This window comes from Oncorhynchus tshawytscha, linkage group LG02, assembly GCF_018296145.1.
Source record: "Oncorhynchus tshawytscha isolate Ot180627B linkage group LG02, Otsh_v2.0, whole genome shotgun sequence".
Taxonomy (NCBI): domain Eukaryota; kingdom Metazoa; phylum Chordata; class Actinopteri; order Salmoniformes; family Salmonidae; genus Oncorhynchus; species Oncorhynchus tshawytscha.
The window spans coordinates 18,633,095-18,649,438 of NC_056430.1; the positions used below are offsets into that span (position 1 = coordinate 18,633,095).

The following is a 16,344-nucleotide window of genomic DNA, read 5'->3' on the forward strand; positions in this document are numbered from 1 at the left end:
ATAAACATGGCCAGCCGCTACGGCCATTTCTCAATAGGTAATTCATCACAAGCCCACACTCCACAAAATTGTTTTCCAATCAAGCAGGTCATGAGCCCTTCCAACTCTTGTGTATTCATATCTGCTCAACAATCCTTAATAATAATCCACTAAGACTTGTCTTTGAGCATTCACTTCCAAGATTGAATCAGAGCATGCATTAACAATCATGCTAACTGTACGGAAAGGTGTAAAGGTGTACGGAAACACATTTCCAGCCTGAAGTTACCTTGGGACACCACCAACAGATTTCCTGAGGTGTCATCATCAGGTGATAAATTGAAAGCATACAATGTGTAACCCTCTGCAAAAAGAATTTCTGTCAATAGGTAAAGAGAGATCTTTTAGATGCCTCCCTGTAGCCAGGAATAGATTGTAAAATTCTCACACAGATATGTTGTTAATAAATTGCGGTTTGGAAAGCCTTAGCATAGGTTTGGTTAATCACGCCTCTAATACGGGCAGCTTAGATAAAAAAACATTTAATTTTCAACACTTCAATGCAGAGTATGTAGCTCTCTGTCAGGACGAACGTCAGGTTTGTCCTGACAGAGAGCTACATACTCTGCATTGAAGTGTTGAAAATTAAATGTTTTTTTATCTAAGCTGCCCGTATTAGAGGCGTGATTAACCAAACCTATAACCACGTAGCGGGGTAAAGAGCCTAGAAAAAGGTTTTCTTGACTGCAGATTCTACTGCCCACAGGTATCCTAAAGGTTTTCATGGTAATTCTTTGGAGAAGGTAAAGGGCATTTCCTTTCATCAAAGCCTGTGAGTGACCCGGACGAACTGCCGGAGATAGACACTTTTTTAATAAAAAGTGTTGCCCCCAACACTTTTAAACTAAAGTCACCGTCCTGGGCAGACATCAGACAAAACTCATCCTTGGCCCTGGTTAATTTTAGTCTTAAATCAACCGAATTTAATAGTAAACGTTCTTGAAAGAAAATGTCAGAGTGTATAGGGCCTAGCAGATGAAACTCTCGAGATTCGGCACAGTAGCGAGCGCGTGCCTCCAGTCCTTTGTTTGCACTGGTGGAAGGGTCTATCGATTCCATGGAGCCTCCTGCAGTATCCTTGCTAAACAACCCGGCGCTGAATTGTGTCTTAAGAGTGTCTTCGGAGTAGTTGAGTAAAGACTCCATGATGGCCCTATAAGGGTATTGGCACTGCTTTGACTGATTAGGCGTTCACCCAAAGTCATCCACTTGGGAGAAGATGGTGGCCAAGGGGTAATTAATGACACTCACTTTAGTATCGTCTGCAATATTAGTACCATCTCTTTTGGTCATTGTTAGACGTAAATGCACCAAGGTGTTGTTGAGTTCCAGATAGTTGTCACCGTGGCCTGGTATGAAAAATTATATAGGACCGTTGTCTGTAATGGCGTGAGTGGGGCTATCTCCACATAACTGGACCTATCTATTGAAAATTGGGTTAAGAGGGCCGTGAAAAGATCGAGCTCTGTCTTTATAGCTTTAGAGGACATGCGGTGTAAAAGAGCATGTTGCTTGTTCTTTTAGAAAATACTTCAGAGTATTCTTTTTACCGTTTTTGGTCCAGACATCCTCACTTTACCACGTCTTTGACTTACTGAGTTTCTTTTAACGGTTAACCTCCGCTTTTTAGGGGCAGGCCTGCGTCTTATACCCGGAGGTCTCTTTTTTGGTCTTCGAGACAACATCATAAGCCCCAAGCCTTCTTGATGCTCCGTATCTGGTGACGCCCTTCTGGTCATAGCATTGGCTACAACCACACTTATTATATTTTTAGCCGCTTATTTTAAATTTGGTTTGGCTATGCTGAGCCTCTCTTCATAAACGGTAAAACCATCCTGAAGAGGTTACGAAATATACCGCCGATCCCTGAACCGTACATGGTCGGGGATCCATAATTGCCGGGTAACCCATTACCCACTTGAGCAACCATAGGATGAGACATAGCGGTTAGGTTTGAAATGTTGGTTGTGGTCCATAACCCTTTTAATTTATTTGTATTATATATGTAGAGAGGTTTTGGTGGGTCTATAGTGGAGTTTACCAATCGTTTTATCATAAGTAAATTCAATGTTTTCGTTCTGATCCATTTTAAGCTCAACCAGAATATTTTCAATATATTTCTTGCTTACAGGTACGTAGTGTGGCTTGTCGTAGTTAACAGTGACTATATCGCCATCCTTTCCATCTATACGAACTGTTCTCAGGAGGGGCACACAACTGTCTCCTACCCTTTGATAGGATATGATGTCGTTATACACAAATATGTTGTAAAATCCTGCATGTATATCCGCAGGGAATGGGAATAATTTATCTTTCACATACGTCCATTTATCCCCAACATGTAGGCTAAATTACCGCTGGTCTTTATACCCCCATCAGCATCCCCTGAGATTTGTACACGTTTATGTATAGGGTTGTAGTTCAAGAGTATTTCCATATTGTTCAGGGTTAGGAGATCATTCAACTCTGAGACGATCCTGTTGACGGTTCTATAGAACCCACTTTTAAGCTTAATAAGTTTTGCAGGTTCCGATATCCTTTTGCGATAAAAATCACGGTCCTTATCCTTGATATTATACCAACTATGGGGGTATGTAATCTCGCTGAGACCTACTTCCCAGGCCTCTGATAACTCTATAGGCTTTGGGAAATTGGTTGTATAATTCGAACTTTGGTTATTACGATATTTATGTGCAGACGCATTACTGGGGAGAGTCAGGTAGAAGCCGCTGTGTTCCATGATGCACTTCTGTGTACATGTGAATGATGTTGTATTTATCATGCATGAGGGTTTAAGTTAACCCCCGATGCCTCCACCACATTGTGCTCTAATACCTTGTTGAACTTTTGAGGCCAGTTTTTCCAGCGGACCAGCACCCATTTTTGACCCTTTTCTCTCTTTTGATCTAGAATCTCCTCCACGTGAAAGACTTTGTCTTTACCCAACTGTACCTTCTGTAATTCCTTCTCATAAAAAGATCCCTCTATAAGCTCCCTGTCATAATCTTTTAACTTGTAGACAGGGGGTATGCACGGTAGACATTCGGTAACGGTGAACACCTCATCGCTGTAACCTTTCTCATATTTTTTTGTCAAAAACACCCCTCAACTTGGATATACGTACCAAGTCTCCCCCACTATGAATTTAAAATCTTTTTTTTTTCTTATGGCGAAGGGGGAACAAACCATACCGATTTTTAAAGACTTGAAAAGAGTTTTCAGAAGAGACCTCTGAGGGCTTCATCCGTATACTCTTATGGTAGCTGTTGTTGTACCCCTTTACTAAATCTTGAACTATATCGATATATCTATGCATGTTGCGAGCTGTAAAATATCACCACATCCGCTCCTTCAGACTTCTGTTAAAGCGTTCAACAACTGAAGCTTTCAAATCCGAGCCTGTAGCAAAGTGTAATATATTATGCTTCTTGTCACGTGGTGGTGAGTTGATGGGAGTAAATAGGTGGATCCAATGGGGTAGCGGAATCCTCCGACGACCAGGCGGGAATGGGGTAAATGATCCAGGTGAGTAACTGAAGACAGAACAAACGGAGGTAAGTTTAAGGCAAGCAATACGTAAAAAACAACAAAACAAATTCTATCCAACTTGAGGCTGATACTCTGGCACAACATACTGTTCATGGCTAACGATCCGGCAGGGAATGGATGTCAGGTCCGGGCTTATGAAGAGGAGAGATGATGATCAGGACCAGGTGTGCAGATAGCTGATGGGATACAGGTGCGGGTATTCAGAACTCCCAACTGGCTACATTGCCCGGCAACCAGACAGGGTGCGTTCCAGGACACCGGAAAAAACACTCCAGGACAGAACACAGGCAAAAAACAGACTCAGGAAACGGGATTCGTGACACTTCTTCATGAGTTTCTGAAAAGTATTATTAAAAAATGATTTTCCGCCATCAGTCTGCACTTTCTTGGGGGCTCCTCCTTCCTTCAAGATAGAGTCAAAGGCCCGGGTCACCTCGGCTCCGCTCTTATTTTAATTTGATTTTTATCTTAAAAATGCTATTTTAGAGAAAATATCTATAACCGTTAGCATGTAGCGATTTCCATCATTTTTATCTGCAAAGGCCTACATGTCACATAGATCCGTCTGAAACTGGGACAAGGGATGAGTAGAAAAAACTCTATTTCTTGGAAATTGTTTTCGTACAAGTTTATGTAGAGTATGAGCATCCTGCTCTGATAACCACTCATTCACTTGAGCAGCGCTTAACTGGCTACCTGTTTCTTCGGCTATAGCTCTAACCCAGGGTTAGAGGGGGTATAATATGTTTTTCAACATCTGCTCCGCCATCCTTCTTGCCTCTCTGAGGTACAATAATGTTAATGAGCCACTTTCAAATAACAACAACATTTCATTTTAGAATTTGTATTTTTGCAAACATCAAGTATTACGTATACAGACAATTCAGGATTCGTGGCAGGATACTTGTCCCCGTTTTCTCAACGATCCAAGCATGCAACACCCTGTATATTTGGTTTAGATTTACAGGCTTGTGTCGCTGAATTTTTAAAACGCACACATCCGCTATATAAGTATATAAACATCAAATATGATACATGTTACAATTAAACAGTGTTTCAAACAAATAAAGTCAAATCTTAGACAAAGTTGTTTCTAGTTCTTCAGAATCATCCACAAGACGGGATACCAGTTGTGTCCATTGTAGACTCTCACCCGTATGTCGTACATGATTCATGATTTGCTCCATTTTTAGCACACGCTCTACATTAGCCCAGGTATTGTGTGTTGTGTAGAACAATACATTTTTCACTTTATTTTCAATAATTTGACGCATAACATTTGTAAGTTCTCTCAAAAGAAGAAATGTTTTTATTCTCTCTAACATCGTATGCATATAGTTACCCATTGCTTTACATCTAAATAACATATGTATTGTCACTCGATCTCTTGGGGTTTATTGAGCCAGAAAGTCATCACATCAGCCACCACAGCTTCCCTGTATTTGTTGTCGTCCACCAGGGTGTGTCGGATTTCTTTGAGTTTATCGTGGATGTAGATCGCCTCCTTCAGTTAATGTAGGAAAGCCTCAGTTACCCCGAAAAGTCTGGGAATAGACGGCACAAGACCCATAGACTCCAGGGCTCTGACCAGCGAAAGCATAAACCTGCAGGACCACAGTCTTTTCACCAGCTCCTCAAAATGGTTGAAGAAGTAGAATATTGGGGGCTCGTATAGGCACGGATAACGGCGCTGGCTGGGGTGATTGATCTCACAACGATGCATTTTTTTCTAATATACTCTCCCATCACCAAGTCTAAAAGTGTGGCTACAGAGGCCTTGATGGTGTCCACAAAAATAGTACTGACCACCCCATCAAACACATCCTCAGGCTGTGTACATGTAGGAGGTGTCCGGTGTCTTGCCTGGGGGGAGTAGAATGGTGGGCTGCGAGTCCTTAGTATCTGGCCCCCAGGACGTATCGGAGTCCTGGTATGTTGTATGAATATCCATGGTATAGGCTGAAATGAAGAACCGGAGGCTTTATGGGCACTCCTTTTATTGTTGAACCAGTCCTTTGGGTATCAGGGCGTGGTTAACGCAGCGGCGTACTTAGATTTCTTCGGGGGCTGACCCTTCTGAGGATGTACCTTCTTGGGGTTCCTTTGAATCATAATCCTCAGGATTCGTATATATTATGCACTTCCTTAGCCGAACAATGCTCTGCCACTGTTGGCTCTGTACAAAAAGAATGTCCAACAACTAACATTTTCAATTCCGTTAGATCCCAACTTTTAAAAGCATGTGCAACCTAAAATCCCCAATCCTCACGAATGTTTTGGTTGCGGGTTTCCTCGTTGCTGATCTAGAACACCACGCATCCACATGGAAGTCCATTCTTTCTTTGTATTTTCACCCTGTGAAATACTCTTCCTGAGGAGTCAGGGGTACCTTCCCAACGGGTCTCGTAGCCCGTGAACACGCTATACCCCTTTGTGATAACTCTCAGTTCGGGACACAGAACCTTGCGAAAAACCGGCCAATCTTCAAGCCCATAGTCCACTCCTAAAGTCTGGTCTGTATATTCTTCTCCTTCGGCTACAGTATAGTTTCACTCTACAGGCCTGGTAATCAACCTGATACCCCCATTGCTGTCCATTAGACATCATCACTTGATCTTACAGCGCAGTTGCGGGCGGTATTTGGGTTCTATACACACTTAGAAACCGCTTTTTTGGCACATCGTATACTGTGGCTTTATACTTGGCCCTTTCTCGATGTTTCAGCCGCGGTCCTGCTTCCGTTGTTACAGTCATCACAGCTTTGCCACTGATCACAAAATCCATAGTTATTTTTAAAATCATGTTTAATGTTCTGGGGTCGCATGTGTTGTTCTGTGCTTTATTTATAATGCGTCTGCCGCAAACACAATCCCCCCCAGACATTCCTGCTTCATAAACAACAACCCTAAGGGCAATAAAATAGGTGGGGTGTGGGGCCATCCTCTGAAATGTTCAAACACGTCCCTCCCAGTTCAACCAGGTTCCTACACATCAATCATCATGACAACTTCAAATGAATAGATGCAATATAGATATAAAATAACACACCCTCTAACACCCTCTAACACGTGACAACAGGAACAGGATGCACTTACCTTCCCGCAAGGATGTCCTGGCTGGATGCCCATATTTGGGCATGTACGCGTCATCCGGACACAGGGTCATAATTTGACGCTCGCCGTCTACTTTATTCTCTCTGACTGAGATGGCCATAGCAGAACATTGATTTTGTTGTCACAGAACCATTTCTGTGTGGATCTTGAGGTATGTTTCGGGTCATTGTCTTGTTGGAAAGTCCACCTACGGCCAACTCCCAACCTTCTGGCAGAGGCAACCAGATTGTCAGCCACAATTGCCTGATAGTTGGTGGAATTCATTATGCCATCAATCTTAACCAGTGCCCCTGGACCTCTGGAATTAAAACAGCCCCAAAACATCACTGACCCCCCTCCATATTTCACCATGGGTATGAGGTTCCTCTCCTTGTATGCATCTCTGTTTCGACGGCAAACATGCTGATGCTGTATCTGACCAAAACGTTCAATTTTGGTCTCATCTGACCAGAGCACCTTCTTTCAGTCATAATTTAAATTACATTTGGCAAACTCCAAGCGCTTGCGTCTGTGTCTTGGGGTCAGAAAGGGCTTTCTTCTGGAAACCCTTCCAAAGAGCCTGTGGTTGTGGAGGTGGCATCTGATGGTGCTTTTTGAAACCTGGTGACCCCAAGACGCCACCAAGGCCTGCAAATCTTTCACAGTGACACTTAGGGATTTTGTTGCTTCTCTCACCATCCTCCTCCCCTATCCTGGGGGGAAAATGAATTTGCGTCCTCTATCCCTGAGGTTTTCAACTGTTCCATATCTTTTGAATTTTTAAAGAATTGCCCTGACAGTGCTCAGTGGTATATTAAATTGTTTGTGGATCTTCTTGTAGCCATTAGCAGATTCATGAAGGTCTACAACCATCTGTCTCTTTTGAACTGCCAGTTCTTTTGTTTTCTTCATGGTGTTGGATGACAGCGGGATATTGCATGTGTTACCTCATTTTTATACCCTAGTGAAACAGGAAGTGATGTAATGGCTCAATACAGTTCCTTAAGACTTAGATGAACTTAAATAAGTGACATTTAATTTATGGTTTAATTTTGGTAGATGTTATTTACAATAATCTTTAAGGGTGCCATTAAATTGTGAAACCTTGATTTGAGTTTAACATTTTGAGTTTAACTCTATAATTATGTTGTTTATATTTTTTTAAGTATTGTTTGTGCATTGCTAGTCAGGGGTGCCAGTAATTTTGGAGCCCAATCATTACCAACATAAATCAATTGCTGTAGAAATGCTTTGGCTTCTAGCAATGTTCTCACTACCTCTGAGGACAACCACCAAAAATGCAGCTAGTGATTTACTATGCCTACATTAGCAGTTTGGAAAATAATGTTTTCAGGACATTTATTAAAGATACTTTTCAGGTTGTCTTAGATTTGCAAAGGACAATTTGTTTATCCTCCTTAAAAACAGGCTCTGGAACTTTGGCAACTACTAAGTACATTTTAAACCTCCCGCTTTGGGCTGGATGTGTCAATGGATGTGTCAATGTGTAGATTATGCATGTATGATCTATGAGTAGAATTACTCAATTAGCCATGAAATCCCTCGTTTGAAGCAACTGGTTTTCTGGAAGCTGTGCTATTTCATGGCTAATTGTGTCATTCAACTCATAGATTATGCATGTATGATCTACACATTGACACATCCAGCCCAAAGCGGGAGGTTCAAAAGTATTTAGTAGTCACCAAAGTAATTTTTTTTCTGGAAACTGACATATACCATTTTCCCCTATTGTGGACAGCCTCCTAGCAATTTGAGTTTAACCAATTAGCTTCAGCCCCTTGCCATATGAGTGACATGCACATGATGCAAGGAGAGAGAGAGAGAGAGAGAGAGAGAGAGAGAGAGAAATGATTTGGTGTACATGTCTGCACATAATGTTACATAGTACGCCATTTACAGGGACATATTCCTATATGGTATCCACAACCAGGGACTTCACTCTATACCATGTTTCTAGGGCCCACAGTTTTTACTGGTCAGATTGTGTGGTCAGGAAAAATCCTGGGCCCAAAGCATGTTGTACATTTGAAATAATTGACCCATACTTCACTACTACTGTAGTTAATTATTAATATATTTATTTTATTTTATTTAACCTTTATTTAACTATGCAAGTCAGTTAAGAACAAATTCTTATTTACAATGACAGCCTACCGGGGAACACTGGGTTAGCCACCTTGGGGTGGCAGGTAGGTTAGTGGTTAGAGTATTGAGCCAGTAACCAAAAGGTTGCTAGATCAAATCCCTGAGCTGACAAGGTAAACATATGTTGTTCTACTCATGAACAAGGTAGTTAATCCACTGTTTCTAGGCTGTCATTGTAAGTAAGAGTTTGTTGTTAAATGAAGGTCAAATTCAGGGGCAGAACAACATATTTTTACCTTGTCAGTTCAGGGATTCAATCCAGCAACCTTCCAGTTACTGTCCCAATGCTCTAACCACTAGGCTACCTGCCACCCCAACAAAGCAACAAAGTAGCATTTTAGCTTCCCAATAATTTGAAGAGTTTGGGCATTTAGAGGTTAAAACAGAAAGTGCTATTTGCCACTCAATTTAACAAAGAAAGAAAGAGCTTTCTCTGTTAATAAGAGGGAGCAGGTCTCCAGAAATCCGACAGCTCTGAAATTGTGTAATTTTCTGGGTACATTTTACAGGGCATTTATTTAAAGCTCAAAGCTATAATTAGATTTGTCCGATGTTCGTTGACTCATATTAATCTCATTCTTTATTCATGGGAAACTGTGTTATTCAGATCTAGTTACATTTCAGACTAGTTTCTCAATATTCATAAAGCTTGGCTTCTTAATGGAGCAATCTCCCAATGTCCCAAATATAGAGCGTACTCACAGATGGGGTGGGTATCTTCTGCAATTAATATAAATTCATTGGTCAAAGCTGACAGTATCTGACAGACCGTAAAATGTGTATGTCAATAAGTTGATAATCCGTTTATTAGGTCCAAGTAGTGTACCAAAACATAATGTACAGAAATTGTTCTCTAGATGGAAAAACAAAAAATATAACCAAGTTTCCTGTACAATGATGTTAAGCTGAGAGATGAGCTATGCCACAAATGAAGCTGTGGTGCAGTTTGGGTAATGCAAACACAGCCTATTACAAAGCCGATAATCAGGTTTTACGAGCCAAACAGTCCCTCCCATGGTAATAGAACAGTATACAATTATGACATTGGCTTGTATAAGCCACAACGTGTAGAGCCCTGCCATTTCAATGTAGGTATATTCAGACAATGGCACCATAAACTCTTTGCAATAACTCAGACTTCATCCGAACTTACTCTAGGGATGAAATGTTATATTGCATTTTGAACATATTTCAGGTGTGCAAAACTGCCTCTGAGAAACTAACAGAGGCAAATGTGGGGTCAACAATATGGCCGTGTACATGCAAAAATGTTCAAGAGGCACTTCTAAGCAAAACAAAGCAGCAAGAGAGAGTTCTCCTGGGGCAGAGCTGTTGTATAAAAAATGCCTGATCTAAAATGATACTGCATGAGAGAATTCACAGGAGAGATGAATTCACAGGTGAGAACGTTTCAGTCGTTCAGAAGCAACAGAGTCATGCTGGGAGTAGAGCGGAGCAGGCATGTTGTGATGGTAATGGTTATGAATGCAGTGATGCTGGGCTGGGCCAGGCCAGCAGTGATGCTGGGCTCAGCAGTTCCCACTCTATCCCACTTCCCCCTAGGGAAGTCAACCTGGGCTACAAAGATTAAGGACTCCAGTTAGCTGACAAATGTTCATTTAAATGCCTGTAACTGAGACGAGCAGTGATCAGAATAATGACTCTATTATACACGGTTGGATTTTTTACATACTGAAAGGTGCATGCTGGCTAGTTAAAGTCTTATGAGAAGAATGGAGTGTGTAAGCAGAGGCAAACTGGACTCTTGCTGCACTGCACTGCTTTTTCAGAACTTTCTAAGGCAGGCTAAATTCTCGGGACATGAATGATGGTAGCATTTTACATTACAGTGCAGAATAAAGTGGTAATAACATGGTAATAGTATGGTAACAAGTTAGCTGATCACAATGAAAACATGATCTGCCCAGATACCCCGATTTTAGTATAATTATATTATTATTCCAGGGTAATACAACCCCCCACATGTTGTGCTATAGAGGATGTAATGATACAACAAAATATGGTCAATTGTTCAGTTAGCGTTTGAGGATGAGTGGTAGAAAATAGGATGTGTCTATATTGTTATTGGATTGAAACACATAACGGATATTGTTCAGTTACCTGTATAACAGAATCAAATCAATACTAATCATTAATCTGTTGTTTATTTACTCAGAAGTACAAACATTGCAAACATCTCTCTGCAGCATTGATGCGTTGCTTCTTTTAGAGTTCCATCGTCCTTGTCCATAGAAAAAAACATGTAATTTGTATTTTTTACAGGGAATGTGCAAGGTATACATTTTTATCAACACATGTTATTAAAATCCAGGAAGAAAATGTATTTGCAAAAGACTGTAAAAGTTTGTTTTATCACCTTCTCCACACAAATAATTACATGAAGATTTTATGAAAGCTACAACATATATGATTTAAAAAAAAGTTCAGAATAAAGAAATAAACAGCTTTAGAGAATGTACAGAATTGTCTTATGCTCTTGTAACTGAATTGCCATAGGCCTACATTACTCAAATAATATCCCAATGAGATTCTTCAAATATGCAACATTATTAGTAGGCCTATTCGAAATACAGATTGGCAACATTTTGCACTTTCTGTAAGTGCAAATCACAAAATATGGCCAGCCTGTGTGGGAAAATTGGACAAGCTTAGCAACAGAGTAATATCACCTAAGGCATCAAAACCAACATGACAGTTCTGTTCTTTTTCCCTTGTCTAAAACAACAGTAGAACCTATCAGATGACACAGTATGGCTCCATAGACATAGGCGTCTGTGTGCTGAGACAACATGGGAAACTGGCTCTGAGGCGCGATCTCAGCTCCTTGTTGAATATGAAACAAATAATGGGATTCGCCCCCGCCTGAACGAACGTCATCCACACGGCTGCAGTCAGGTAGACCTGTGGAATTGTGCCTCCTTTGACAAACACTCGAATGTAGCAAGTAACAATGTACGGGGCCCAGAGGATAAGAAACGCCAGGGTTATCATGTAATACATTTTCCCTATGCGTTTCTCCATTTTAAATTCATCCAAGACAAGCAGCCTTCTGTTTCCATTATGCGAAGTTTGTCTGATTCCCACCAATGTTGGTGGGGTGGGACCACGTCCAAATCCTGCTATCCAATTGGCGGCTGCCTGCCCAGTTGCACCTGGCCCGTGAAAGGTCCAGTTTTGGCTTATTGCTGGGACAAGCTGAGCGGGTTTCATCTTCCGATGGTCGTACACGAAACACAACATTTTGATGTAAACAACGTGCGTTGTTCCCACGATGACAGCCAGCATCAACATGAAACCCAGGGTGTCATTTGCTTTCACATATCGGTGCTCAAAAATGCATTGTTCCTCTTCATGGATGAATTTGTAGGTGCCAACGTCAAATACAGGGGGGAAAGCCATAGCGACAGAGAGGGTCCAGACCATGCAAATCACTGCCACACATGTCCACAATGTCATTCGTTTGGAATAAAACCTGTGGTGTGCAATCGCCATGTATCTGGTTACACTGACGCAGAAGAGCATAAACGCTACATGAAAACAAAAAAGGACCGAGAGGAACGCGATAATTTTGCAACGTATAATGCTGTACGTCCAGATGGAACGGTTGTTGATTGATATCATCACAAACGGTAAACACACCGCAGACCGTATTACATCTGCCAAGCACAGATCAAGTAGAAAATAATACGGAGCCTTGTGAAGGGAGATGTCTTTCAGCACTAGCAGGGACAACGCCGCATTCCCGAAAAGGCTGATGCAAATGACCAGACCGAGCGAGGCCAGTTTCACCGCAGAGGCGGTGATGGCATAATTATGTAGCGTGGGACTGCTTTCCCCAAACTCGCTTGAATTTGCCATCTATGTAACCAAGCTATTGTCAAAGGCGCGTGTATTCTATATCCCCACATCAAGTGGTCGTGCTTTCCCCGGTCGAAGTAGGCCTATCAATGATTGATAAAAATTGGCCAGCAAGAAATTAACATGATGCACGATTATGTTACACTACCTCACGGTGAACAGCATATAGGTTTTAACCGTTTTAGAATATCATTCATTATTCTCCTGGATTTGAAGCATTGCCTGATTTCAGAAGCGACTGAGATCCATCGAAATGTATTTTCTTGTTGTCCTTCATCTCACAAGTTTCCGTTTTGAATATGAAATAGGCTACACCCATGTTCGTAGTTCCATTTTCTGCGGATAGCAAACATATTGCTCTGAAACATGCCGTCTTTGCACACACCATCTTAAATGGATCCGCCAGACATTTCAAGAACACATCTCCATTTCCACTGATGCTGAGGTTCTCGTTCGTCTTGAGGAATAAATACACATAAATCGGAGGACAGGCCGTCATCATCTCTTCAGCACGCAATTAACAGGGTTGGGTAGACTATAGCCAAACCACTGTTCAGTCCACTCAATCGAAGGCATGGCGTACGAATACATCCAGCAATACAAACTAATTCATATCTATAAACTACAACCGTTGGTTTGCATTTGAGGAAAAGCCTACACTTTACGTTTTCAAACGAGGTTGAATCGATTATGATAAAGAAGAGAGACACTGAACAGCGCCGGCTAATGTCGAGATAGATTAAATGTAGGCTCATCCACGTCCTCGGATCAGAAACAGTTGTCCGATCTCCTGTGCGCTACATTAGTCTGCGGCGCTACATGGAATCATTCAATAATTAGATCCTGTCTCATGCATTCCCAAGGCATGATTTCCCATGTCTAGAAAGGCTTGTCAAATTCAATCGTTTCCGAGTGCTCAGTTCCTTTTACACTGAGGCAGCTTTAAAGGCACAGTCATGTGTTTACAACCAACCTAACCTAAAATCCTCTCATTTGAAATATAAGTAATTGAGTCAATGCATAGACATACAGGTCATACAGGACAGCTGCATTATGAAGAATGCCACCACAGTAGCCTATATAAAGGGTTTCTATTCCGGTTTCTACTGTTTTAGTCTTATATTTTCAAATTAAATCCCATTTTGACTTGTCAATATGCAGGGTAGGCTTACACAATTTTGCCAACATGATTGGTTGGCACCACCAAGTATGCTAGGCCTATTACACTATATCCCCACGATTGTTTTTAACCAACCATAATATGACAATTTAATAGTTATAAGACAGAAGCCCACATATTACTATCACCAATTATATGTGATGTGTTAGATAACTATCTATCTTATATAACAAACTGTATGCACATACTGTAATATGGCACGATATAGGATATTTGACTCCATTAAACATTAGCATGTCAATGGAGTTGATAACACAAATCTGGCAGCTGTGATTCACTAGTGCCATCTGCAGCCTACTTGTGTGGGAGAGAGAGAGAGAGAGAGAGAGAGAGAGAGAGCAGAGAGAGAGAAAGCAGAGAGAGAGAGAGCAGAGAGAGAGAGAGAGAGAGCAGAGAGAGAGAAAGCAGAGAGAGAGAGAGCAGAGAGAGAAAGCGGAGAGAGAGAGGTCCATTAAGGGTCCATTTCCTTTAGCTCATAATTTGAAGGAAAATAGCCCTCTATCCTAAAAACCTAGATACAAAAGACTGAATAAGTCATGATCAATAAAAAGATAGGCAATAACTTGGTGAATGGCAGGTGACTCTGGATCACAGGGAGAATAAGACATCAAATGTATGGGCTATGCCCAGGAAGTAGTGTTTAGTCTTGCCTAATATGTTGGCCTGCTGGTGCTCATTTGATTTAATGTGATGTACATTGTCTGTCTGTGGATTTTGTACACTAGGGGAACTCTCACATGGGGTTTTAGGTCACTGGTCACATGTACAGGTATGTAGCCCATAGACCATAGATAGTATATACAGTGCCTTCGTGTATCTTGGCCCAATCAAGTCTCTTCTTCTTATTGGTGTCCTTTGGTAGTGTTTTTTTTTGCAGCAATTCGACCATGAAGGCCTGATTCACACAGTCTCCTCTGAACAGTTGATGTTGAGATGTGTCTGTTAATTGAACTCTGTGAAGCATTGATTTGGGCTGCAATCTCAGGTGCAGTTAACTCTAATGAACTTATCCTCTGTAGCAGAGGTGATGGTTTATGCGACTGAAAAAATAAGCTGTTCTGGCCATAATATGGACTTGGTATTTTACCAAATAGGGCTTTCTTCTGTATACCACCTGAATTTTAAAGTGTATTTGCCCATATAAGGTCTGTTATGACCAGTGGGGTAATTGGTATTTCTGAAAATAAATACAAAACTTTCCTTGCAAAAAAGTATTTAGTCAGCCACCAATTGTGCAACTTCTCCCACTTAAAAAGATGAGAGAGGCCTGTAATTTTCATCATAGGTACACTTCAACTATGACAGACAAAATGAGGAAAAAAATCCAGAAAATCACATTGTAGGATTTTTCATGAATTTATTTGCAAATTATGGTGGAAAATAAGTATTTGGTCACCTACAAACAAGCAAGATTTCTGGCTCTCACAGACCTGTAACTTCTTCTTTAAGAGGCTCCTCTGTCCTCCCCTCGTTACCTGTATTAATGGCACCTGTTTGAACTTGTTATCAGTATAAAAGACACCTGTCCACAACCTCAAACAGTCACACTCCAAACTCCACTATGGTCAAGACCAAAGAGCTGTCAAAGGACACCAGAAAAAAATTGTAGACCTGCACCAGGCTAGGAAGACTGAATCTGCAATAGGTAAGCAGCTTGGTTTGAAGAAATCAACTGTGGGAGTAATTATTAGGAAATGGAAGACATACAAGACCACTGATAATCTCCCTCGATCTGGGGCTCCACGCAAGATCTCACCCAGTGGGGTCAAAATGATCACAAGAACGGTGAGCAAAAATCCCAGAACCACAGGGGGGACCTAGTGAATGACCTGCAGAGAGCTGGGACCAAAGTAACAAAGCCTACCATCAGTAACACACTACGCCACCAGGGACTCAAATCCTGCAGTGCCAGACGTGTCCCCCTGCTTAAGCCAGTACATGTCCAGGCCCGTCTGAAGTTTGCTAGAGAGCATTTGGATGATCCAGAAGAAGATTGGGAGAATGTCATATGGTCAGATGAAACCAAAATATAACTTTTTGGTAAAAACTCAACTCGTCGTGTTTGGAGGACAAAGAATGCTGAATTGCATCCAAAGAACACCATACCTACTGTGAAGCATGGGGGTGGAAACATCATGCTTTGGGGCTGTTTTTCTGTAAAGGGAACAGGACGACTGATCCGTGTAAAGGAAAGAAAGAATGGGGCCATGTATCGTGAGATTGAGTGAAAACATCCTTCCATCAGCAAGGGCATTGAAGATGAAACGTGGCTGGGTCTTTCAGCATGACAATGATCCCAAACACACCGCCCGGGCAACGAAGGAGTGGCTTCGTAAGACACATTTCAAGGTCCTGGAGTGGCCTAGCCAGTCTCCAGATCTCAACCCCATAGAAAATCTTTGGAGGGAGTTGAAAGTCCGTGTTGCCCAGCAACAGCCC

At 41.6% G+C, this 16,344-nt stretch overlaps 1 protein-coding gene across 1 annotated transcript; it reads right to left on the reverse strand.

Annotated features, from left to right (window-relative positions):
- Window positions 1–9,634: 9,634 nt before the first annotated feature.
- Window positions 9,635–13,648, reverse strand: LOC112220275 (probable G-protein coupled receptor 173). Its single transcript, XM_024382042.2, has one exon. It carries the CDS (start codon window positions 12,723–12,725, stop codon window positions 11,604–11,606), a length of 1,122 nt encoding a protein of 373 aa, XP_024237810.1. The 5' UTR covers window positions 12,726–13,648; the 3' UTR covers window positions 9,635–11,603.
- Window positions 13,649–16,344: the final 2,696 nt, after the last annotated feature.